Source organism: Haemaphysalis longicornis, unplaced genomic scaffold (assembly GCF_048455015.1).
Source record: "Haemaphysalis longicornis isolate Haplotype H1 unplaced genomic scaffold, Haemaphysalis longicornis Haplotype H1 scaffold_2, whole genome shotgun sequence".
NCBI classification, from domain to species: domain Eukaryota; kingdom Metazoa; phylum Arthropoda; class Arachnida; order Ixodida; family Ixodidae; genus Haemaphysalis; species Haemaphysalis longicornis.
In genome coordinates this window covers 54,092,829-54,118,689 of record NW_027526295.1, presented here as the reverse complement: position 1 = coordinate 54,118,689, position 25,861 = coordinate 54,092,829, and the positions used below count along the sequence as shown (strand labels likewise).

The 25,861-nt window shown below is 46.3% G+C and overlaps 2 protein-coding genes across 2 annotated transcripts; one reads left to right on the top strand and one right to left on the bottom strand.

The window, feature by feature from the left end:
• Positions 1-498: 498 nt before the first annotated feature.
• Positions 499-2,553, bottom strand: LOC144167114 (uncharacterized). Its single transcript, XM_077696488.1, has 3 exons — positions 2,413-2,553; positions 2,113-2,214; positions 499-857 (listed from the first exon to the last, which is right to left on the bottom strand). Exons 1-3 carry the CDS (start codon positions 2,491-2,493, stop codon positions 555-557), a joined length of 486 nt encoding a protein of 161 aa, XP_077552614.1. The 5' UTR covers positions 2,494-2,553; the 3' UTR covers positions 499-554.
• A 3,165-nt stretch (positions 2,554-5,718) lies between these two features.
• Positions 5,719-19,632, top strand: LOC144168906 (uncharacterized). The gene is made up of 5 exons (XM_077697899.1): positions 5,719-7,025; positions 8,117-8,254; positions 8,686-8,805; positions 12,097-12,357; positions 16,354-19,632. Exons 1-5 carry the CDS (start codon positions 5,750-5,752, stop codon positions 17,133-17,135), a joined length of 2,577 nt encoding a protein of 858 aa, XP_077554025.1. The 5' UTR covers positions 5,719-5,749; the 3' UTR covers positions 17,136-19,632.
• Positions 19,633-25,861: the final 6,229 nt, after the last annotated feature.

Sequence of the window (25,861 nt, the reverse complement as noted above, 5' to 3'; positions counted from 1 at the left end):
TACCATTCTGGTGACAGATTTTGACAGCTTTTTTGTGAGCTGAGGTGCAAGTTATGAAAGGGGGTGTCGCTGCTGTGTTTGACAAAAAGGCAAGCTGCTTATGGTTGTGCTGCATTGCCCAAAACTTTTCTCGATCAAAAGGCTCCTAGCAAGTCAAATGTCAAATTATGTTGTCAGCTTTTCTATCTGACAACGTTTTGGAGTGATGTTTATTTAAAAATGCCACTAGCTATTCACTAGTGGGCATTGGTTCGAAGAATGGGTAAATTTATTCTGCCCAAAACCGATTCCTAATGTCCCTCGCATGCTTAACAAGCGGACCTGGCATTTTAAGCCAGTCTCCAGCAGTTTCGGTTTCATTTTTGCGTTGCAAAATGCATATCTGGCACTACTACACAGCTACCCAACTGCAACTTCGTTGTCAGTCAGCGTCCATCGCGTTTTTTTTTTCCTTTTCACCTGACCTACCCCGCTGTTAAAATAACACTACAAACCACCTGGCCAAAGCTTCCCCCTTTGCTGCAACAAGTAGTACACCTTACACTGTACATGTATCATTTGTGCCTGCAACAGTTGTACTGGACTGGCAGAGTGGATGCAATGCAAGCAGAACTAGGTACTGTTGCCATTAAAGTTGGGATTGACACAGTAATAAGAAATATATGCTTACCAATCTTGTCCAGCAACGCCACCGTCAGTCTCTCGTTGATGGCCTTTGCCTCTTCAAGCTCTTCCGCCAGGCGCTTCACCTCCTTCTGTGCCTCCTCTTTTTCATCCCTCTCCCTCTTCAAAGCCTTTTCCGAGAGGTCGAGGGCAGCCTTCAATTCAGACACAGCCCTGTCCCGTGACTTACTGGGCTGAAAATTAAAAAGCCCCCACAAGGTGTTTTCAGGAAGGACTGGCAAGGGCAACTTAAATGAAATGTTTCCTTTGCTTAACTCTATTTAGCTTGACCTGGTCATAGAGACATTTTGTTAAGTTTTGCACTGTGTGGGTATTTAGAACACTGGACCCTTGATATACAGTAAGACTCCGTTGATACGTTCTCGTTTCATACAACTTCCTGCTTACTATGCTCTCTATTGTGAACTCTTAAAATGCCGCATAGCGTTGCGCTGTTTTTTTCCCGGTTACTACATCCCTGGATAACACAATTTCCTGGTAAGTATGTTCAAAGTTTTAAAAACTTTATCGAACTACAACTGGACGGTACATTTTACGGTGAACAAAAAATGTGCTGACATGCATGCAGACTCAGTCTCACACCCACGGCGCAATGAGCAGGTGCCGAGCCACAATCGGGTCGCCTGGGTCACCGTGGCGGTTTTCCTGCAGCGCATGGTAATGCAGCTGCCTCTATCGCCTGTATAACGACGTCCCAACGTGCGAAATGCTAACTTTCAAATATATCGTGGTGGAATCGTGCCATGAAGCAGCGCTGGCACTGGGCAAAGCCTCTGAGAAATGTGGCGGTAACGACAAGAAGAAAGAGGTGGTGTCTCCCGCGGCCACATATGCTCAGGCCGTAGTCAGCTTGGAAGCGGTGCGGAGCTACTTTCACGCGAAGGACAATCACAGTGCACACAAAAGTGCAGTGTTTAGAAAAGGAGGTCTTGCTCTCAAATGGCCGCAGCATGCAGGCGTTGATAGACATGCACACGTGAAAAAAGGCGATTAGATGCTCACATCTGTTTCTAGATTGTTTTTTTTTTTACTGCGGCGGGTCATACGTTTCCCCATTTTGTACGTATCTCACTCTAGTATTTCTGTTGAAACGTATCAACGAGGTTCGACTGTATAAACTATGCTTAGCCATTTATTCCACAAGATAGGCAAATAGGTAGAAATGCACTTATAGTTTCCCAGGACCTTTGTTATAAAGTAGTGAATGGCTACCCACTTATAGCTTCCTCCTGTATGCAGAAAATTTCAGCGGTCGGCGGGATTCCAATATGTCAAATACATATACAATGGTGCCATGCTAAAATTAACATGCAACAAAACTGGCCAAAATTTCTGCAGTTTTTCAAGCAGGGGTAACAAGGCAATCAAATATCAGGCTTCATGCCTTGCCCCATTCGAAATAGAACTACGATAAAAAGATTTACAAACCGATGCATTCTGCGAGGTGTTGAAATCCTCCAGAATGTGCCTGTGAAGGGTGCTGGAGGCCTCCAGCTTCCTCTTCTTGGCCTCCTTGGCTGTTGGCACAGCCTAAAGGTTGCAGAAAGTACGTAATTCACTTGCTCTACAGCTAAATAAAGCAATGAATGTTTCGCGTACACGCTTACTTATTCAATAATCTCGCTCGTATTTTCACGTATAGGTGTATTTTTTTACATTTACAAATGTTCTCACACAACTTGCATGCTGAGAACAAACCATTACTGGCTGCACACACAGACAACCCACCTTTTTCTTGCCCATTTTCGGCACTTCAGCTTGCAGTATTCGTGGGAATGGCTCCCTCATACTCTGTATTTTGGTCCGCATGGACACCAGCGAGTCTGAAAAGTAACACGTATAAATAGGTTTCCCGTTTACCTTGAACTCCTTAAATGAATCGAAATACTCATGTCCACAATGTCGGTTTGCGGTACCATTGCGTTACTTTTTTCACCTAGGTCTTCGCTGTCGCTGCGTATGCTTTCAGGGCTGCACGCTAACAGACCGCGTTAGTAAATTTACAGATCTGCATAACTGAATCTACTTGAATGATAAAGTGTCATTGTGCCGTGGTCTTATAGGCCTCCGTGTTTTTTTGTTTTTTTTCTCCTTTGGACGCATCTTACGATCGTTGCATAGGCAGGTCGCGTGCGCGATTTTTTAAAATTAGTGCATATTTATTTGTTTACGGTCGTAAGAAATGCCAACTAAAACCTTTTTTTGCGGGCAGTAGAGGGTGTGTTGTGTTTGCTTACCTGCCAAGGCGTGAACAAATCCTGGGTAAAAACCCTCCACTTTTCGATCTTCGCTTATCCAAAACGCTTGGATCTTCTTGGAAGGATCGAAGTCCTCTTCCCCTTTGGGTGCAAAACCTTTCACCAGGTGAACTGGTAGGATGCACTTGAAATTGTCATCGTACTTGACGTACGCGAGCATGTTAACGTGCTCCAAGCACTCCAAGGGCGAACGAGGAAGCGCTGTCACAGAACAGGGAGAATTTTGCGCTGTCACAGAACAGGGAGGATTTGCGCTGTCCTGCCGGTGCTGCTAGGCCACAAAAGCATGGAGGACGCACAAAAGCCACAAAAGAATTTGGTGTGCCTCACTCTTGTGCCTCCCTATGGAAGGCTTCACAGGTCAACTTGCTTTATGATGATGATGATCCGTGTTGACCTCTTCTTTGAATCGGTGTGACAGCATACGCCACCTTGCCTATCACATACTCGCATGCTTACTCGCTTGAAAGTGAACATTTCGACAGACTTCTGTCTGGTTGGGAAGTTACTGAACTGAGATTTTATTAGGCTCCAACCAATACAATGCAAAAGGCAGAAAACCCGACGTTTCGAAGCCGGCTCGGCTTCTTCTTCAGGGGTGACAGTGGCCACGCTGCAGCTCCATCTCACACTTGCTGGCCTCGCACAAAGCCCCTCGCTGCGGCACGTAATCTGTGTGTGCACACCGAGGGGAGAGTGCCAAGCGAGCGATTAACATTCCCAGGTGTGCGTTGAATATGCCACTATTCGAGGAAAATCCGCTTCCTCCAGTTCGTTTCCCTTACTCGCTTGTAATAAACTCCGGCTGGTATGACGCTATCTCAGGGTGCAATGGCCCTTGGTCGACTTGGCCCTCCTTTTCTCCCAAACAAACCTATCAACGTGCTTAATGCTTAATGCCTAGTGCTGTCCCAGCAACGGTGAAACCCGTTGCCTCATTAAGGAGGACTTCCTCTTGCTGGCTGGATCTTTCGGCATTTCATTACTATGTGGTTCAACTTTTCCACGACCACTGCCTCATCCTGGGGCGACACGAGCTGCAGCTCTAGTGTCGAAAAGCAACGCACCGCATTTATCGTTGCCGCAAAAGTTCTTTTTTCTGACTTCCGGTTTGCCTGCTTTTTGGCACCCCATAATCATTTGTTTATCATTCGTTTGCCCAGAAAGCGTCCATGTTTCCTTCACTTTCTTTGTAACCATCCCAGATTTTTTTTATTTTCCTCGGTAATTTTGTATTTGGTCATGAGCTTTTGCGTTCACTTCCTGCGATTTTCAAGGTGCAGGTACCTGTGCGCTCTGGCTGACCACATCTTGTCTGCTAAATTTCGGGGCATCTCTGCAATGCGTATTTTGTTTTGCGCTTCCCTGGATTCGAAAGAATCCCAGCCCATATCCCCCTGTACCACCGCATATTTGTTGTCTTAATTACATGACTGCCTTCTAGCTGGTTAACTTCCAGTCCCGGCAGGAAAATAACTTTAAGCATAATATGACAATCGGAAACCTGAGCACCGGCACCATTATTTGGCCCTGTCCGCTCGATGTTTCACGTTTCGTCCTCCTTTCATGCTTTCATTTTAACATGTTCTTCATTAGCATTTGTAGCATATTCCTTCGTTTAGCCACATCCCTAGTGACTCGGCTTTCTTTTGAATCCTCATTGGCGTCCTATTAGTTTAATTCTTCGTTATATACTCCGATTACTGAGGATTAAAATTTAGGCCTAGGTACGTTCTTCACTACACGTGTCGTTCATTTTCTGCAGGTCTTCCGCATTATCTGCCATCAACAGTACACGTTGTCCGCGTACACCAGTCCAAAGATCTGTTGCTCCAGATCTCCATTCCTTCGATACGACAAGTCAACCTAATTTACTTTATGCCAAACTTCCAATCGTCTTTCCATTCTTCCACCCAAAGAATAGGACGGCGTCGACTAGTACCTGTAGGTTGGCGTCAACCGACGTTGGCCTCAACAGTGCGGACGCTGAAAAAACGTTTTCAAAATACGTCTAAAATACTAGTAGGCATAAATTTAAAGTGACCAGATTTGCTGATTTAGGCGGGTCATGTCCCTGTTTTGCGGCTGTGGTCCCGACGTCCCGTAGCCTGCTTGTAAGGCGGTGTTTTGTCCCGCTTTCGGCCGAAAGTATGAATACGGGAAGCTCTGAAAAGCTGGAGGAATGGAAGAGGCAAAGCGCAGGCGACGGGACTAAGCAACAAACGCACAACACAGCGCCTGTGTTGTGTGTTTGTTTAGTCCCAATGTCTGAGGTGTTTTCTTGAAGTTAGTGTACCAACAAACCGTACAGCACGCCCTTTTGCGTTTGAGGAGCGTTGGGTTTTTACAAATTTTTTGTTCTTGCAAATGAGTTCTTGCAAATTATGGCAAGAACTAGCTAGTTCTAGCAATAATTTCGGCTCGGTTCAGAGCCTAGGCTCTGATCCGAGCATCGCCACTCTCAATTATTAAAATTATTAGCTATGACTCACAATTAAAACATACGCCGAATTAAAAAAATACACCTGGGTTATCGCGTTCATTCGCTAAACTGAAAATATCGTAAGTGTAAATACAGCGAGCAGGAAAAACGAAACCAGAAAACGAAACCAACGAAACAAAACCAACGAAACGAAACCACCCGTTGCAAAAGGAACAGCCTTTAAAATCCCTTTCCTGAGCGCTGCTGAACACCATATCTCACGTCTGTACTTCTACCTCCTGAAAATACTTCGCATTTCTTTCTGCCTAGACCGCCTCGACGCAGCTAATCCTCTTTGTCCTCCCTTGCAAGTGCGTCTGTGGCGATGTCGGACAAAGTTAGGAAGCGGAGGAAACAGTATTTAGACGCGGAAAACTATTTTCAAGTGCCGGCGTCGACTTTTTACAAGCGTGCAAAAGAAAATGCCGCTGCGCTTCAAACAGCAGCTGCTAGCGTTTCCGAGATGGGGCACCAGCATCCGTCAACGGACACCACAGCGTCGAGCACCGTTCCAGAAGTTGGCGCCGATAGTGAACACGATGTGGTACCTCCTAACGACCCGGAAAACAATTTCATCGTAGTCGGTGCCGATAGCGGACGCGATGAAGTTCCACCTGACTGTGAAGACGATTACGTTTCGGAGCACAGCTGTGAGTCGAGCGACGAGGATGAAACCATCGGCGACTTTGAAGGCGACTTTGCAGACGAGTATGATTTACTCGGCGCAGGCTTTGCGAAGTTCGATGGCCAAACTCTACCAAACTCACAGGTGACGAAAACGGGCGCAATCGCTGCTGTAATGGCATTTGCCATTTCGCACGGGCTGTCGTGGGCAGCGCTGGGCGACCTGACGAAACTGATCAACTTCCTCTTTGGAGCAAATGCTCTGCCCCCAAGCATGTACTTGTTCCGAAAACTGTGGTCTGACGAGACCCAAGATGTGGTTCAGTACCATTACGTATGCGAGCAGTGCAGTGCTGAAATGAATGTGGACCTGGACGAGGCTCATTGCTCAGTGTGCAACCACTCTGAGACAGTTAAGATGCTGAGGGACCGGGGCTCATTTTTTGTAATGCTGAACCTGGAGAAGCAAATAAGATTCTTAATTGAGAAAACGAAAGCAGAACGACATAAAAACTTGGAGAAGCTTCACCAGCCCGCAAGCAACATAACGGACATAACAAGCAGCGAATGTTATGCAAGACTGAAGGAAGAACGAAGCCTTACACGGGACGATCTGACACTCACCGTAAACACCGATGGGAGCCCAGTTTGGAAATCCTCGAACACATCTGTCTGGCCTGTACAGTTCATTGTAAATGAACTGCCTCCTCATTTGCGGTTTAAGAACTGTGTTCTAGCAGGCCTTTGGTTCGGCAAAACACACCCGAACATGCAGCTGTTCCTGAGCAAGTTTGTTGCAGAAGTCAACTCTATAAGGCCGCTGAAATGGGAATACATGAGCCACACACATGTCACCAGGACAGTCGTGTTGAGCTGCTCTGTTGACGCCCCAGCTAGGGCGGCTGTGCTGAACATGGTGCCTTTCAACGGCTACTTTGGTTGCCCATGGTGCTTGATCCACGGCGAGCACATTGCAGGTTAGTAGGAGCATTCTTTAACCGTTAGTTCTCTTACGCATGAGCACATTAACGCATGATTGCTTAGAAATGAACCTGCGGGTGCTCCTATCCTTTGTGCTGGTGTAATGTTTGCACTTCTGTTTTTGGCTCTGTTATACATTGTTGCTGTTGCACCATTTTTAAAGAAAGAGTCAGGGTCATGTTGAACTGAGTTATTCATTACTTACCGAGATTAAGGTTGAGGATGCACAGAACATTTTATGATTTTTTTAGGAGGTTTACACTCCTTTTCAAAACTAAAATTTTGCATTCAAAAGTGCTCTTGCACTTGCACCATCCTCCATGCCAATTAGCTGGTGTCTGAGGCATAAATTAAGCAAAGCTTTAGTGTGTTTAGCCCGTCAGACCTCTGTGTGAAGCGAAAAGTTGATACTGGGCATAAAATGATCACGGATCAGTATTTTGAAAGTTGAGATAGCATGAAAGTATGTGAAAAGTGACTGAGATGTCACTGGTCACTGTGGTATTTTCTTCATTATGATAGCATGCCCTTCAGCAGTACTTAACACAGTCCTAAAGATACAAGTTCTCTCCTATTTCCTGGAGGACAGCACAATTAAAGAGAGCGGTGGTGGCGCCAGCACAGTCATCGCTGGAGATTGGGGGGTAATTGGTGCAGCGGCCGCAAACAGTACATGAAGTTTTCTGTTCCGCTACCCAGTACAGATAAACTAAGGCTCTAGACTCAAACTAAATAGTAAAGTTATAAACCACGTGGGCTAATAGCACAGTGCAGCTACACATAAGACAGCGCAGAGGTCATTGTACCTTTAACGAAGCTGAAAAGCTGCTTCACTCGCAGAGGGGTATAATTTGTCATGTTCTTTTAGTCAAGAAACTGAAGATGCAGACCTCAGGATGATGTTACAAATTTTTAATGCAGTTAGAAAATACTTCCTTTCTCTTTTACCTCAAAACTAGCCCATACGGAACGTATCAGGCAAGTTGCAGCGGCTAGGGTAGCTACCACAGTTGTTGGCGTAGCAGCATGTGAAAAGTACTTCAAAGGTTTTTATCTAATTCACTATTTCTCTATACTATGCCTCAAGGGAGTATGCGGTACACCATGACAGAGCCGCCGGAAGCCAGAACATCAGCAACGGTTGCAACAAATATGGAACTTGCTGTTGTGTTCAAGGACACTGTCAACGGCATAAAAGGGCCATCTGTGTTGATGAACCTGCGAGGTAAGCTACTTGATTTTTTAGTTGTCAGCTCTGTTGTATGAAACGAAGTAAAGGCTGAAATCAACCCAACACTTCCAATCTTTCAATGACTAGTTCATTAGAAAATCTTGCTGAATGGAATATGTATGTTTTCCACCACACATTTTATAATTCCCAGGAATTGCTAGGGGTCTCTTCCAAGCTTTTCTTTCCTCTATTTGTCTCACTACATTTTTTGAAAGCTGATAAAACTGCGTTGAGGATTTTGCATATAAAATTATTTTTTGTGTTCATGTTCATTTGCTAAAAACTTTTCTTGAGGCTGTGCATTGCTACTGTAGGTTTTACTTTCTCGAGTGAACAGGCTTCATGCCTGTTGATGTCACAGACTTTTTGCCTGTATGAACAGGCAAGTGTAAATACAGCCTCTATTTACACTTTTCCTTGTGCAGGTCTGGACCTTGTCAATGGCTTCAGCGTGGAATACATGCACTGTGCCCTCCTAGGTGTTACTAGGCAACTGACGGATACTTTTTTGTCGTCTTCCAATTCTGGATTGAACTTCTACATTGGTAAATGCAATCCTCCTGTTGTTTCAGTAAACTAGCCGTTGGGCCAGTTGGTGCACATTGCTTGAAGAAAAAGAGCGCTACAAACCACGACAAAAAAACTGAAGAATGACGAGACAAAGCGCATGTGTCTCGTCGTTCTTCAGTTTTTTTCTGTCGTGGTTTCTAGCACTCTTTTTCTTGAAGCTCCTGTCGTTTACGTTGATCATAGACCAATTACCCTTAAAGGAATACTGAACTGGACATAAACTTGGAAGGAACGTACACCAGCCTGTGTAATTCAATGCCTATGGGTGGACACTGCCACCGGAACGCCTGCTGGTTGGGGGGTGGTAAGTGGGGGAAGGGTATGTTAGAAAGATAAAGAGGAGGGATAAAGGAGAGAGAGGGAATAAAGGCAGGGTAAAAAATGAAAAAAGAAGGAAAAGCACACACACACACACTCACCCTAGGAACAAAAAAAAAATTGGCTCCAATCTACGCTCTTAAGGTGGTTGGAAAGCAAAGCTGTCAACTACCCCCACAACAATTGCCCATGCGACGTCACTTCAATTCACACACGTGGCTCTACAAAGAGTGAAACGAGAGATTCTGCCAACCGTTACTCAGAATTCGCTGGGTCGCTATCCCTAACGCATCAGCAGCGTCAGCCACGGCCGGGCTAGGGCTGCGGACGCCACCGCTGTAGCCCGGCTGTGAGTCACGGAAAAGAAAATGGAGAGGAGTGTCTTTCAAAGGGTGATACAGCAGTACCAAGCCATCCTGATTTGCCAGCTTGGGGCTACGCTACCGCGCAACATAAGCGCAGACAGCAAAACAATTCAGCATGTGAGCTTAGTGATTCCCATTTAGTATACCGATTTAAGCTAGTCAAGTTAGTAAGTTCCCCCCCACTCGCCCCCGCCGCCGCCTCCGACGCATTGGGAGTTTGTTGTCCCGAATGGCTCTATAGCCTTAACTGCATTGCCAGAGAAAGTTGTCCCCGAGTGTAGGAGCTGAAATGGTGCCTTCCTATGGTTGTAAACGTCAAACGGATCCAGTTTGAAATCAATAATGTTGTTGCAGTTTTGGGCGGCCTGGGAATGACACGACTCAGCTGCTCTTTGACATCAAACTTATGGCGGTGTGCGACATACAAGGTTCCAGCTGGTCAAACTTGGATTGGGCTGTCCCTTCCCTTTCGTATTAGCATGCATATTAGCTGGGACTAAGATTGAGAAACACATGCAGTACAAAAATAACTGCAGAAGCTAAAAATTTTAAAGGGGCATGACGTCTTTGTCCTGTTTCACCATGCCTGCCCTGACATTGAGGAGTTCTGAACTTACTGAATGAGGTGGGACTGTCTTATTTGAGCTAGGGTGGAAGTTCATACAGGTGGTTGTGAAAGGTTGCCGTCAATGCTCATAAAGCGAAGAACATAGCTTGTGTCATGCTTGGTTGACATTGACTAACCTCTGTAGCACCCCACACCTGCTTCTGGGCTCTCAGCAGCTGAAACTAAAATCTAGGCCATGAATTGCACTGTAATTCATAATTGGTAACACTTTATGCAGTTTTAAAGGCCAACTGCACTGAAAATTTTGACCTCCTGGAAACCCTATTTCCATATTGTCTGCGGAAAAAGAAAGCAACATGTAATATACCACAGCTGAAATACGCGCATGGTCGCCACAAGTGCTCAGCAAAAATCGACGATTTTGAAACCGAAACCGTGGAGAGCGCGGCCATTGCAGTGATGCTGCAGATGTCCAGCGAGCGGCCAGACCATTGAGAGAGTTTTGGGCTGGACGGTTAGCCGCTCGGGAGAAAGTCTTGCGCGCAAGCTCTACGCGCGCACGGGGCAGCAAATGGAGAAGCGTGCGCAGCAGAGCTCGACCGGTTCTCCAGATGCGTGGCTGGCCACAGGAATAAGTCCTCGTCGGCTGGAACGTCACAGGCACGTTGTGGCTGTTTACGCGATCCGCCGGCAGGTGCAGCGTGGTCTGCAGCAGAGCTTTTTTAAACGCTTCTGGCTGATAAATGAGCCATTTCAGGGGCTACCACTTGTGTCCCAGCTGATTTCGGGGTGGGTACTTACTACGCATTAAAAATTAATTTGGTCGAGGTGAAATTCGAGTGCAGTTGGCCGTTAATGGATGAGTTGTAATTCATTACCTATTATGAACTGATCTGAACAAAAAAAATTGTCAGTAAATTTTCCAAATACTATTAGTTATCGTGCACCGATTTTAACACGATTTCTGAATACATTATTAGTGCCTATTTGTCTTTGTTTGATCAAATTGTCCCTTGTGGGCAGGCATTGTTTGGACAGTAAGTACGTGTGTATATGCGGGCTTCACTATTTCTAACCACTCATATTTTGCCGCTATGTAGCTGGGTAACTCTTGTGCCATTAACTACTGCAAAATTCTACGCCTCCCATATACTAACTCATTTTAATTGATTGTAGGGTTTTATGCGCCCAAGCTAAACCTAGGCCATGACGCGTGCTGTAGTGGAGGGCTCTGTATTAATTTTGACCTTCTGGGGATCTTTAATATGCACCGAAATGTCGACAGATGCCCATTTTTGCTCATACTAGCTGATTCTGCCCATCCCCTCTTTCATTGTTGCTGCCAAAGACGAGCTTGGCTCATTCACTGCTACAAGAAAATGTCTCGTGCTCCATTCTGAGGACATAATTATCTTTTGTTACATACAGCACAGCAAAAAGTAAAACCTGAACAGAAATATTTGAGCGCCTACTTTGGCATAAATGAAAACAGCCATTTGGGGTTCTGGTTCTTGTGGTGACGAATTTGCTTTATCCATAACATGAAAGGCTATTTTAAGCTTTTATTTTTCTTTCCCTTCATAAGTCTGAAGGCATAAGTCAGTTCATCAGTTGTAAGCAAGAAAGTGGCACGGAAAAAATTTGTGATGGCAAAAACAGCACTTGGTTTTTGTTAACAGTCCCAGTTTCAGAAATTTTTTTGGGGGACAATAGAAGCAAATCAGTGTGAATAACCCTCTGACTTTGTTTCTAAGCGCGTTATATCCAGTGGTGCCTGCAAATAATGGGCAGCATTTTTGTATGCAAATGTATGCAACATTCTTGTTCAAGAACTACTGTTAAAGAAATGCAATCTCTATGTGCGACAGCTGTATTATTTTTCTTTTGTATTCTCCTTTGCTTCTCCCTCCTACATGCATAAATAGCCATGAAGACAATGTAGGTATCTGCATAAATAAACAAATAGCACATTGCTGAGCAAAGTCTACAATTTCTTTCCTGATATATTTGTGCAGGGGACCCCTCAACACTTGAGAAGATTGACGCGAGATTGCTGGCCATCAAGCCTCCACACTGCGTAACCAGACTGCCTCGGTCACTAAAAGAGCGAAGCCACTGGAAGGCGTCGGAGTGGAGGCAGTGGATTTTGTTTTATGCAGTGCCGTGCCTTCGTGGAATTCTCTCCATATTTTACTGGAGGCACCTTGCAAAGTTCACGGAAGCACTCCACACACTCCTGCAAGAGCAGCTTTCCTATTCCGAGATTGACAGAGCAGGTATGTAGTTCGAAGGGTCATTTTGCATGCTTTACTGCCTTTAGCCCCTCGTTCTTGAATTATTTTTCTTACATTTTCCATAGTGCTATAAGGTTCAGTGTGCTGTCATGCCCTTTTTCGAGTTATCTTGCCAACTGATTTACTTTTGGTGAGAATTCACAGGGCTTTAGATTACGTACTGTGAAGGCTGTTTAATTTGTGTTAGTCTGCACTTCCCAAAAAGCCCTGCTATTCCTACATGGGTGCAGAGCACGTATTGCTGAAAAAGCTGCTTTTTAATAGGGCACTACAGATTACAGGGAGTTATCTGTGCTGCCATACTAATGTTGCTGGTTCACCAATATATCACCAGAGCATCTTAATAAAGTTGCATGTATTACATGTCTGTTGCAGGTAAGCCATTTTGACAGCAAGGATTTCTTGCATAAAAAATCATGAAAGTAAATTTTCACTTCTCGTTAAACTCAATAAAATCTGATCGCATTGCATGGAACACACTAAAAGGGTTTACAAATTAAAAGAAAAAGCTCAGAGAAGACTCAAGCATGCAAGAAACCAATTACGTCTGACTGAATGCCGGTGACGCATTGTTGTTTCTGCATTGAATTGTCGAAGGGCCCTGTCCTCTTACTTAGGGATCCGCTTTTACTTTAACACTTTTGAATGGCTTTGGTCTGTCTCTTTTGTATTACGTTAAGCTAATTCGTGCAAATTTGTAATATAACAGTTGGCAATGGGGAATTTCGCTTCCTTGTTTCGCTCATTTTGTTCACTCATTTCACTCCGTTCTTCCACTTCCTTACTTTATTTATAGTGTACAGTCGAAACCCGCAATAACGAAATCGCCGGGGAAACCGGGAAAATTCGTTTTCGCGCGGATTTCGTTGCTGCGAGTACGAGACATAAAAACAGTGATATGGCCAGCAGAACGAAAATTTATTGCCAGAAGTCAGTCAACTTACTTTGCCGACCCTTGCCATGCAACAACTTCAAAGCTCTCCCTTCGCACTGAAAAAAGTGGTCCATTGCCACGTCGTCGTCATGTGCAGCGAAGAAGGACCGAAGAGTGTCGAGGGCATCCAAAACAACCCGCGGGTTGGGTTTCTCCGCGTGCTTGTCTTCTTGGTCCTCGGTGTCGTCAGCTTTGCGCACGCTTTCGATAATGGCCTCGTCGGTCATTTCTTCATGCACGACGACATCGTCATCGGCGCGAACGAACGCATCAACCGTAAGCCCATCTGGGATGTCGATGTCGATGGCTCGAAGTGCCCCCCAGGCGTTGGTCAGCGATAGCGGCACTGCGCTGCCAGCACTCTCGCCGTCAAGTGCACCTTCGTCGAAATCTTCGTCTGGTGACGCTGAAGCACAATCCGTGCGTGATGCTTGCACCGTGGTGGTGAAGCCCGCGTGCATGAAGCAGTTCTCAATCAAGGAAGGGGATGTCGCAACCCATGCGGCGGCCACCATCTCGAAGGCCATGCACAAATTCACGTCGGTGGGACGCTTGTGGTGGAGGTTGAGTAGCAGACGCTGGATCAACCTCTCCCTGTAGGCACACTTCACGTTGCGAATTACGCCTTGATCGAGCGGCTGCAGAACGGAAGTGCAGTTTGGTGGAAAAAAAAACCAAGCGCACGTTCGTGAGCTCCGTCTCGTCCATGTGGTGGGCGCTGCAATTATCTAAAAAAAGGGCCACCGACCTGCCCGCCTTGCGCATGTCGGCATCAAACGCCTCAACCCAGCTGGAGAAAAGAGCGCGAGACATCCACGCCTTCTTGTTTGCGGCGTACTGAACAGGCAGCGAGCGGCGGTTTCCTTTGAAGCAGCGGGGCTTCTCGCTCCGGCCGATGACTAGAAGTGGCCGCTTGTCTGTGCCGTCCATATTGCAGCACAACAAAATGGTAATGCGCTGCTTGCTGTGCTTGCCCCCATGGCATTTCTGACCTTTCAATTCCAGGGTCTTCGACGGGAGCATTTGAAAGAACAACCCCGTCTCGTCCGCGTTGTACACGTCGCAGGGCTGGTACTGGTCCAGTACTTCTCTGTTGGTCAGTAGCCATGACGACGTTGTTACAGGGTCAACGCTTGCTGCTTCTCCCGAAATCGCCTTGGCCACGATGTCGTGCCGGGCTTTAAAGCGACCCAACCATCCAACGCTTGCTCGGAACTGGTCGTGCCCGAGGATGCAGGCAAAGTCCAGTGCCTTCTGTTGTAGTATTTTTCCCGTAAGTGGCACTCTGTTGGCACGCTGTTCGCAAAACCACGCGAACACCGCCTTATCGACGTCCGGAAAGGCCGCCGCGGTCACCGTCTTGTTCTGCGCACGTGCGCCATTATCAAGCGCAGCGAGAATGGCATCTTTGCCCTTCAATATGGTCGAAAGCGAGTTGCACGCAATTCCATACTCGTCGGCGATGTCTTTCTTTTTTCTGCCCTTTTCAACTTCCGCAATGATGGCAGCTTTATCGTGAAGCGTCAGAAACTTCCGCTTTTTGGCTGGTGGAGGCATCTTAGCAAGATCCGATGGGCCGGTCGCCACACACACAACTTTCACGCAAACAGTGACACGTGACACTGGCCACACACAACGAACTCGCGTGTGCGAGGCTACGGAAGTGACGGAATGACGGAAGCAACGCAGGATAGGATTGTGTCGTCCCCTAAGGGTGTCGCTCCAAGGCTGCTTAACATGATGATGATATTAATGCCGTTCTTTTCTTTCTCCGCGATAACGGAGAATCCGCTCCCGGCGTCAAGCTTTTCTCAGGCACCATTGTAACTTCATCTCGATTTCGCCACCAGTCCCAGTCTTCTCTTCGTCGTTTTGATTGATTCGAACTGTCGGTGTTGCTTTGGCCTGTTGAGCTCGTCCGATGGCGCCGTCTGGTGGCACCGCTGACTGTATGAGCATGATTGTTTGCCATCGCCTGCTGCAGTGTGGCCAGGCATGTTGCCTGACACAGACCCCATCGCCGATTTATGTAAACTAAAATGGCGGTACCCACACTAGCACGCCAAAAGCAGACGTTTACGAATTTTGAGTGCGCACAACACGCGTACTAGCATATTTTTGACAGTTAACCTTTGACGGGCGGATAAAATAAGGCCTGCACCGTAGTACAAAATTCGTTAATGCGGGATCGCTGTTGAAAAACATTTCGTTGCCGCGAGATATGAAATACATGGGCTTCTATGGACGTTCGCCGGGGATCCGGAAATATTTCGTTGCCGCGGGGATTTCGTACTTGCGGGATTTTGTTATTGCGGGTTTCGACTGTACTTACATAGATGACCACTTTTTGCTACTGCAGAGCTTAAGCTTGTGGTGTGGAATGCGTGGGCTGTCGAATGGTTCCTAGGCACACGGGTTGGGAACAATTTTACAACTTCCTGAGACTACTTCTGCCCACACTGTCTTTTTCGTTTAATGGGTCGTTTAATGCTTTCACATTAAAATGCATATCCCATGGTAGGTTAGACTTCATATGCTGCTTGAATGTTCTGCTTGTTCGCAATATGCGACACCATGGAACAGCGATACAGATAAGAGGAAAAAATGCTTGCTATTTCTGTTGATTTCTGAGCAACAAAAGTACCTTCATGCTTTTCTGTGTAATTTTTTTGTTGCAAATTTGGCACCATAATTGATTATTACTTGCCTTAATATCTATACTGGATTGTTGGTCTTTCAGTTGAAATAAGTCATATTTTAGTGGCTTATGTCTTGCTCATTCGTGCAAGCCCTGACCTCTCCTTCATTTCTGGTGCTCTCAAATACAATAATAGGAGGTGATGTTCCTTTTTTGAGTGAGTTGCAACTCTGCAACTGTCTGATGTCTGTTTTTAGCAAAGGCTTTCAACAGCTGTCAAGAAATACTGCTATAGAGAGAGCTGTGGGCTAGGGAAACATTACAGCTAGGATCCTTCTAAAACTACATTTTTGGGTCAAATTGAATTTTGAGTAGTACGAATATCTCGTGTTTTTATTTGTTTCAGAACAGCTTCTGGAAAGCTTCGTGTCTCGATGCCAGGCTCTGTATGGCATCAGTTTCTTGACATTTAATGTCCATGCGCTGCTGCACCTGGCCCACTCCGTGCGCTCCCTGGGACCACTCTGGGCTCATTCGGCCTTTGTGTTCGAGGGTGGCAATGGAGCCATAGTTCGGCAGGTGTCAGCCGCCAAGGGGTTGCCACACCAAATCACTGAAAGGGTGGTAATGTTCCAACAGCTCCATCAACTGATCAACAGCCCTCGACTACCTCTCGGCGAGAAACTGTTTGCCCAAGAATTCCTGGGGTACAGCCATGTGAAAAACGCACTTCGTGTGAATGATGGGCTGTGCCTTCTGGGGGTGGGCAAGCCTACTACTCTTAGCCGAGAGGAGCAAAGGGCTGTTCATGAACGTTGTGGGGCGACTGTCACGAGGGCCCTGCAATATGAATGCTTTGTTCAAGCAAGGCAGGTTTTCCACAGCGCGGCCTACAAAAGGCCTACGAAGTCCGACACAACCTTTGTGAGGACATGCGACAAGGAGTACAAGCGCATCGAAAAAATCTTGTGTCTGGAAAGAAGCCAGATTGTGCTCCTGTGTAGAGCTGTTGTGCTTGCGGATGTCCATTCTTTTGTGCCACACATAAAGGAATGCTTCCTGTCGCACGACACATGTTTGGAAGTGTTGCTGCCTACAGAGATTGCAGACACCTGCCTTTTTGTAGACTTCCCGGAGGTAGAAAAAACATTCATTTGCGACCTCTCAAACAAAATTGAGAGAGATTAATTTGGCAAGGGAGTGTGTCTCCCCAGTTGTGGTCAGCAGTGCATACCTTTCGTCTTAAATTGAACTGATTGATTGATTGTAGGGTTTAACGTGCCGACGCAACGCAGGCGATGAGGTGCACCGTAGTGGAGGGCTCCGGATTAATTTTGACCACCTGGGGATCTTTAACGTGCGCCGAAATCTCGTACACATGGGCGTTTTTGCTTTTCGCCTCCATCTGAAAAGCGGCCGCCGCGACGGGGAATCGAACCCGCGACGTCGTGCTCAGCCTTAAATTGAACTGCTAGCTATGTTGTTATTATGTTTATTACCTGCATATATTCTTCAAAGCATTTTTAACATTTCTTGCATTCTTGTGAAACTAATTCTGACTGTATTTTCAAACTTTTTTTGTTAGACGTTTAACTAGAACTTGATTGATTGATTGTAGGGTTTAACGCGCTGATGCAACGCAGGCGATGAGGCGTGCTGTAGTGGAGGGCTCCGGATTAATTTTGACCACCTGGGGAACTTTAACGTGCGCCGAAATCACGTACACACAGGCGTTTTTGCTTTCCACCTCCATCAGAAAAGCGGCCGCCGTGGCCGGGAATCAAACCCGCGACCTCGTGTTAACTAGAACTTGCTTACAACCTTTTCGCGGCCTTTAGAACTTTGAGGTAATGTTTTTGCAAGTGAGGGTGATTGATTGATTGATGATTATAAGGTTTAATGCACCGATGCTACACAGGCGATGAGGCGCACCGTAGTGGAGGGCTTAATTTTTGACCGCTTGAGTGCCTTTAACACGCGCTGATACCTTGAACACATGGGCGCTTCTTTCTTTTCGCCTACATCAGAAAAGCTACCTCCGCAGCCGGGAACCGAATGGCTGGGTTTTTGAGGCAAGAGAGGGTGTTTAAGAAAGTACATGTTGTTGTAATCCTTTATTTCAAAGGGAAGGCCATGCGACCATAATAAGGGAAGATGGGGAAGAGGCAGGGAGGAGTAGCCGAGTAGCACAAATGGTGGGTCCTTGAATGCCATAGAAGAGATCACTCTGGTCAGCAGAGCCAGGCTAGGGTTGGGATCATGTGAGTGCAGTCAAGTCAACTACTACGACCGGGGTAGGCCTTGGCTTACACTAATCTCGAGAGACCACTCTCTAGGCAAATTCCCCTAGGGCTGTGAGAAAATTAGTGTCTTCGAAGGGGGGGTCGTCTTGAGAGGAATCACGTGGCAAATTGTTGGTATTGGGCGGTACAAGGAAAATGCGGCGCAGTGCCAGATTAAGTGGTTGAGGGTGGCGAAAACTGACGTTTGACAGTAGGGGCAGTAAGGGGGTGGAGATCTTGCCGGGTGAATACTATTTCTGATGATGTGGGGTGTGAGGGCTGCGTTAGCAATAGTTTTGTTGAGGAAGATTTCCGCAGAGCGAGGCATCGGAGGAGCCAGAGCCGTTGTTGTGCTTGAGGGAGCTGTTTGGGCGGGCACGGTATGGGACCCTTGGCGGTATGCTACAAGTTCCGCCTTGAGCTGCACGTTCTCTTCACGAAGCAGGTGGAGTTCAGAACGAAGGCTATCAAGCTGGGATAGTACGGTTTGCAGAATTGAATCCCTTGTTGGCGAAAGTGAAGGTGGGGGATCCACTGTAGCGCTAGCTGGGGGAGGCACAAGTCCATCGGCAGTGTTGGTGCTCGAGGAGCCATTAGAACGTACACGATCCGCCCAGGATACTCCATCTTGCACTTTGGAATAGGTATGAGCGGGGGAGGCAGTGTGGGCAGGACACGTGGGGTCCACCGCCAGATTACCATCTTTTTTACAAGCCACACAATAAAGTGTGCGCTGGCATGGCTCAGCTTCAGCATGACTGCGCCCACATTTGCGGCACACCAGTTGGTGCGGGCAGTACTTCGCCATGTGCCCGATGCTGTGGCATGCGAAGCAGACCATTCTCTTTGGCTGGCAAGGCGACACTTTAACTATAGCCATGTAATATTTAACCACGTGTGGTATCGTAGGGGAGTCGAAAGTCAGAACTGCTCGATTTGTTTTGCCTATTCGTTGCGCCGCCTAGACGTCCGCTTGCTCGCAGTGGATCCAATTCAAAATTGTTTCATTTGAATCTTCAGGCTCCACTGTGATGACTCCACGTGAAGTGTTGGCACGATTTGGGGAGTGTCTGACCTCTATGGGAAGGGTGAACATATGGTTATTGGTCTGGAAGGAGAGACTGGTAGTTGCAAGGAGGCGGTTCGCGTGCTCTTGGTCATGTAGGGTAATCTGAATGCAGTTTGCAGTGAATCGTAGCGGTGCGTAGCGAGTTCGGCCATTTCGGGGGTGGGGGCAAGAGTGCCTAACAGATGTACGAGGGCATTTATAAATGTATAAATATGCATGTGTAAATATGCAAATGTAAATATGTAAATATATGTAAATGTGCGAGGGCATTTATAAATGTATAAATATGCATGTATAAATATGTTTTAGTAAACAAGTGCAAGGAGCACATACGTTGAATGGTTTCCATTGCATTGGATTGTGTTGCATGTTTTTAGCATTCTATATTCCCAATAAAATGGAAAGAATTGAAGTGCAAATAAAGCATATATAAAATGAATGTCTGTCATGAGTTCTTTATGTTAAATACATGATATAAGTGATCACAGCTGTGGCTTTTACCTGTGAAGAAAATGTAATTGGGTTGAGAATCCAGCTATTCGCTGATCGACTGTAATTGATCAATTATATTGCAAAGAAACAGAAAAGAGCTTGCAGGGCGTGCAGGACGTGAATGCTTAACGGCCGTACCAAATCGACAGCCAGCCGCTAGAGTGCAGAAATCTACGAAAATTTACTGAGGGAGGTTTGTAGGTGGTTGCCGATTTTGTTTAATATACACAACGTAATTTCTCAGCATTGAATGTGGAAATAATGGTGGCGCCTCACGCATCGGAAAGCTAGGGCGATTTTCAACTTGCGAGCGCGTAGTGCGCGCTCTTGACGGCCGTGCGAGCAACGTTGGATCGAAAACGGCACATCTCGAATATGAGCAAGTTCGGCGTAGCATTCTTGTCGCTGATATTTTCGCCGAGTTCGCGTCACCAGCTTTTGCGCACGCAGGCCTGCGATGGTGACGCTTCGTTTCTAGGCTTCGGTAAAGCCCCTAGATCAGGCGTAGATTCTCTAGTGGGTCTTAAGCTTGAAGTATACAAATCGTTCGCTAAGCACTTGAACGTACGTACATGTGCGTACAGACATGATCGAACCGTAGTGATGAGCACTGCGGCTGTGCCCTCCACTGCTTTCGAACACTTGCAAGGCTCGCGTTTCGGCCGCAGCGACCGCACTTAATCCACGTGCACTGCCGTTTTCTACACCGCTGTTATCACGCGCTCATATGGCCTTGCCTGCATTCGCCTCAATCTTTGTAAATTAGCTGCGGCCATGTATGTCAAGACTTAAACCCAGCATGCTTCTGGTGGGTCGCGCTGACCAGCGAGGCCGCCACTATTGCCCAGGATAGCTTCTGGTGGGTCGCGCTGGCCAGCGATCGCCGCCACTATTGCCCAGGATAGCGGCCGTGCCCACCTAACCTACCGCCAAAGTTCTCACCTACTCCCAGCTACAAAAACCTTGCCCAGGAAAGTTGCCAGCGTTCATCACCATGCCCACCTGATTTTCCAGGATTCCCACCTGATTTTCCAGGATGCCCACCTAATTTCCCAGCACGACTTATGCTGGGATTTGCGATCGGGTGACGCAACACAATCCAACACAATCCACTTTAATCCAATCCAAGCCAAGCCAAACCAATTCATTCGAATGCAATGCAATGCCCCTCGCGAGAGAGTGTTCGCTATCAGAGAGGAGAAGGGGTGAGCGGTGGAGAACGCAGCTCACGCGGCGAGGAGAATGGGGAGGGGCGGACGCTGACAACAACGCCGACGCCGGATGCAGGGACAAAGCGAGTGAATGAGATGCAGTCGCACCTAAAAGAAAAGCCCAGCTGAGACCAACTGAGGTGTATGCTTTTATTTTGTAGACGTGCGATAATCCTCAATATTCAAACGGAGTGGTCGGGGAAAAGGTGGGTGGCGGGGGGGGGGGGGATGCGTAAGAAAAGGCTGTACACGCCCAGGCGCGTTCGCATTAAAAACAGGTTCGCACTTGCGTAATTGAGAAGATATTACACCGCACACTCGTGAACACAAATGGGAGGTATTGGAAACAGCCACATTTGGCGCTTTTAAGGGTTTGCGTTTGCACCACCGGCCCATGAAAATACCAGGCGCCAGCTGCGAGCGCGCGCAGCTCGCGCGTAAATTTCATGCGCGTTCCGGCTTCGGGCACACCGCGCTTCTGGGAAATGGTATTTCCCCGCTCGCGAGTAGCCGCGAGCTGGCCTGCAGAACGAAAACATCTCATTTGTTTCTATTTCTCAGGTTAAGAGACTTTGCGTCCACAAAAATCTCATGAAGTTGCTGAAAATGAAACCCACTCAAAGAAAATAGATAACTCAAAATCTGCCAGTGACAAATGCGCTTAAAGACACCTTTCACTTCCTCCGAGTATTGTGGCCATCCTTCCAGTGGTTCGGCAACGTCCTTAACCAGCCTTTTAATCCTCTCTGGCTTTGCTTTAGGCCAGCAGCACATATCGTCAGACACTCATGCTGCAGGCACCACTTCAACTTCCAAGGTCTGGGAACTCCACGATAAGGAATGACATTTAAAAAGGGAAACCAGCCGACAAGAACTTACAGCATTTAACTTATCAGACTGTACCGCTAACCCTATATACATGGTAAACATTCGCGTAAAAATGGTCAGTTTAAAACCCGTGTTCTGAACCCTTCACAGTTTGAGTTATGAATACAAGTGCAATTCTTTTTTTGTGATGAGGCAGGATGTGTTCATGATTAACCCTGTGTACGTGGTGTAGCAAACAGAAACATAAATTTGACAGGGCGCAGGAGAATATTCAAATGGAACACAATTTATTCACCTTTAAAGGCATCAGTCGCTTCCATAATAAAAACGCCCAGGACAAATTATATTATTACAATGACATGAACAGAGGTTTCCAAGTATATGCAGAAAACAAACCCACTCACACACAACGATGCCTGCCGTTAAGGAGTCGAATGTAATGACACAAATGGATCCATTTTAGTTAGGACACTCCACAATATTCAGACGTGAACATCGCAATAATTCGCTAGTAGCTAGGCATTTTAGTATGCTATGCACATAAATTAAGCAATCTGATTAAGTACAGTGCACGACTGGCAAGATGACGAGGCTAATGATGAGATGATGAGGCTAAAGATGACAGCATTTTTTTGCAAGGCATTTACCAAATGCTCTGTACGGAAACGTTGACTTTGTTTTTGTAATTTGGGAGGTTTAGCGTGCCGAAGCTACGCCTGGGCTTTGTGGCATGCCATTGTGGAGGGCTCTAGATTAATTTTGACCACCTGGAGAACTTTAATCTATCCCAAAATCTCAACCATAGGTCTTTCCTTCCTTCACCTCTACTTGAAAAGTGGCTACCATGGCTTGGATCGAATCCACGTCCTTTGGCTCTGAAGTATATTTTAGCCACTGAGCCACTGCAATGAGTTTTAATAATTGTTGTTTATGGGCACTAGAAAATAATGTGCAACTGAGCTAGAAAGTGTGATTACACAAGCACAGATTCAAATGTGTATGCACTTGGAAAAAATGCTTACTGTGGTCAACTTTTCGACATGCCAGGCACCAAGGACATCCAAACTGGCCATTGAATTGGGTGTGGTTTCCAACCGCAGCTCTAGCAGGGGCATCAACACAGACACAAACAGGATGCACCTTGGAGCGTAGCTCCGCAGAAGCACATTTCCACATCAATTCACCCACAGATTTCAATTCTTTCACGAACCTAGACAAGAAGAGCAACATGTCTGGATGCTTGTGTCCAAACCACAATCCAGCAAGCATGGTGTTGTCTGTTTGGCTTGGAAACGGCAGCTCGTTAACGAAGAACTGAATAGGCTATATTGACGCGTTTGTCGACTTAAACAAAGGGCTCTCGTCGGTGTTTATAGTAATAGTCAGGTCACTCCACTGGACTTTACCATCTTGCCGAAGCGCTTTGCATCCAGCACCATGCATCTGCGATGCCACTAAGGGCAGTGGTTCCTGCGTCCATGCGTTCCTTCAGTTTGCACAGGTTGCTGTACAGGGCATCTTTCGTCTGCGCCACGATGTGCCGCAACTGCTCTTTTAGATCCGTAATCACAAAAAGGCACTGGGGCGCCCCAGTTACCCCAGAGAAAGGTGGTTGGGAAACGCCGGGTTCTCCGTTTAGTGTATCATTGTTTGCAGTGTAATAATGACTTCTCATTTGTAAACCCCAACCAGACAGATTGCAGCCAAATGTTTACCTTCATTGTATGTTGTGCAGGCCCTACTTATAATACATTTGGCTAACCCAATTACCTATTGGTTTCGCTGAATGATGATCATACCAATTTGCGACACCACAAGCACGTGTGCATGTGCACTTTTACAGATATTCTGAGGCACCTCATCCTGTGGCGCACGAAAAAAAACCAAACTGACTTGCCTTGGAAAACTTCGGACACTTTCCTTTGCGTTTTCTGTTTTTGGGCTTAAAGGCAAGTGACATCACGCTTTTGCCTGAACACGGGAGTGACTGTTATTTGTACACACAATCCATACATGCTTTAGCAGGATGAAAGACATAGAAGCTGCGGCTCTCTTCAAAAAGGCCGAGTCCTCTGCCACGACGATATTCTACACCTCTCCGTAAGAAAAAGCAGAGGGGAGAACCAGTCCCGGTACGGACCCGGTAGGGTTCCCAGACAGTTTCTCGAACGCCGTTTTATCGAGTGCCGTTTTATCAAATGCCATTTTATCGAACCACCTACGTACATTTTATCGGAAGTGCGGTTTTGTGTCTTTCATTGTAATTTTCGAGCTTTATTTTGTTTAACTGGCCATCGCATTAACCTAACCTGCAATAATCATTCTACATTGTCTCTGCCGTGCATTACATACAAAAACCTGCCTATATGTGTTGACGCGCCTTTCCCACGTTTTTGATCACCTTTGTGTTATTAAGTCGGTTTTTAGTTTTTGAGTCTTCATTGATTGCACTCAAGCATGCATGTCCCCCTTGTTTATATTACAGAATTTGCTCCTGTAGTCGCAACCCTAACCCCGTGCGCAATATTCCTTAGATGTGTATCGGTGTGTTTAGGTTGGTGTTGCCAAATGTATCCCTTGCGCCATGGTTCATCATTACGTGATCCAAAGTCTTGTCCCCCCAGTTTTTCTAGTCACGTGGTTCGCACGCGACTACTACTTGGACCGTGGGGTCACATTGTTTGCATATGGAAAAATATTGTGCCAAGAACTTCTGAAAGATTAGTGCTCTATGAATGGAACAGGGGGGCTCCGACAGTGATAGTGAGGCCTGAGCAGAGGTGGTGGAGTCTAGGAGAAGTCACAAGGGAACCCGCCACAGCCAAGTCGTGATAGGTGAACTCGTCAAGTAGGACAAGTCGTCAGAGGTCGTCTTGCACTAGGGAAACTCGTAACCTAGTACAACTGTACAATTGCCGATCCCATCACAATTTACGTTTTTTGTTATCACGTATTTTGTTAAAAATACAGGATTTTGTATAAATCTCTACTTTTGCGTCAACACTCTTAGCCCCTCCTTCGATTCACCAACCTTACGATTTCGTGGTGGCCTTGGAGGAACACGCCCGACCAGGGAGGGAATTTTGTTTGTTTTTGTGTGCTTTGTTCAAGTAATCCCACAGGCCATAGTATTAAAGTCTTTGTTTTGGTCGTTCTCATTCTTTTTTAATTTTCCATTTTAATTTCTTGGTAATCGGGTCACAGCTCTGCATTAAGTAGACCTTCATGGTTTCTATATTTTTGGTGTTTACTATTTTGATCTTACCGTTTTTAATGTATTGTGATGAAAAGGCAAGAGTATGGGCTAAAACTCCAGACATGCTGGGGTGCAACGAGGGGGAGATGAAAACGAACCAACCTGCAGGACGGTGGCTAATTTTGTAATTAATGTTTTTCTCGTTAGTTCAAGCAAGGCATCGAGAACAGTAGTAAAAGGCTTGATAACCTCTTGGCAACTGAACTCAGTGCCCATTAAGAATTAGGAATGCATATATCAGGAGAGACTTTTGCTAGCGTTCTAGTTAGGTTTTTACATTGGACCCACAAGCGCCAAGAAGTGCCTTACTTATGTACAACATACGCGGCGAAGTAATTAGATTATGTGTCGACACAAAAGCGGTGTACACAAAAAATACGAAGCGTATCGAGGCATTTGAATCAACACGCCGCAATGCCGTGATATGCTTCGGATCAGAGGGGGGACTAGCGACACAAGGAGGTCCTTTATGGCAGTACGACCTGAGCAATGAACAGAACAAAAAATTCTGGAGACATGTTTCGCGCATCACAAAAACAACAAACACGCTGGGAATAAGACAACTATTACAAAGACTACACATTTTGTTAAATAGGCTTGCCGTGGAGAGAAGAATTGCAAATTACCTAGCAAGGAGGAAATTAAAAAAAATGGACTGCAAATTCTGTTAGTCGAAAAGGCCGGGAAAACTACTTTTGATAAAACGGCTCCGTCGATAGCATGGTGTTCAATAAAACGGCGTTCGATAAAACGACTTCGATAAAATGGCGTTTGAT

Bases quoted from the DNA above. Each gene is read 5' to 3' on its own strand.
- LOC144167114 (XM_077696488.1), bottom strand. From the start codon at position 2,493: ATGCGGACCAAAATACAGAGTATGAGGGAGCCATTCCCACGAATACTG. The intron at 2,215-2,412 runs GTGGGTTGTCTG...TGCAACCTTTAG, and splicing joins CGAAAATGGGCAAGAAAAAG to GCTGTGCCAACAGCCAAGGA. The intron at 858-2,112 runs GTTTGTAAATCT...TTTAATTTTCAG, and splicing joins ACACCTCGCAGAATGCATCG to CCCAGTAAGTCACGGGACAG.
- LOC144168906 (XM_077697899.1), top strand. From the start codon at position 5,750: ATGTCGGACAAAGTTAGGAAGCGGAGGAAACAGTATTTAGACGCGGAA. The intron at 7,026-8,116 runs GTTAGTAGGAGC...CTATGCCTCAAG, and splicing joins CCACGGCGAGCACATTGCAG to GGAGTATGCGGTACACCATG. The intron at 8,806-12,096 runs GTAAATGCAATC...ATATTTGTGCAG, and splicing joins TGGATTGAACTTCTACATTG to GGGACCCCTCAACACTTGAG.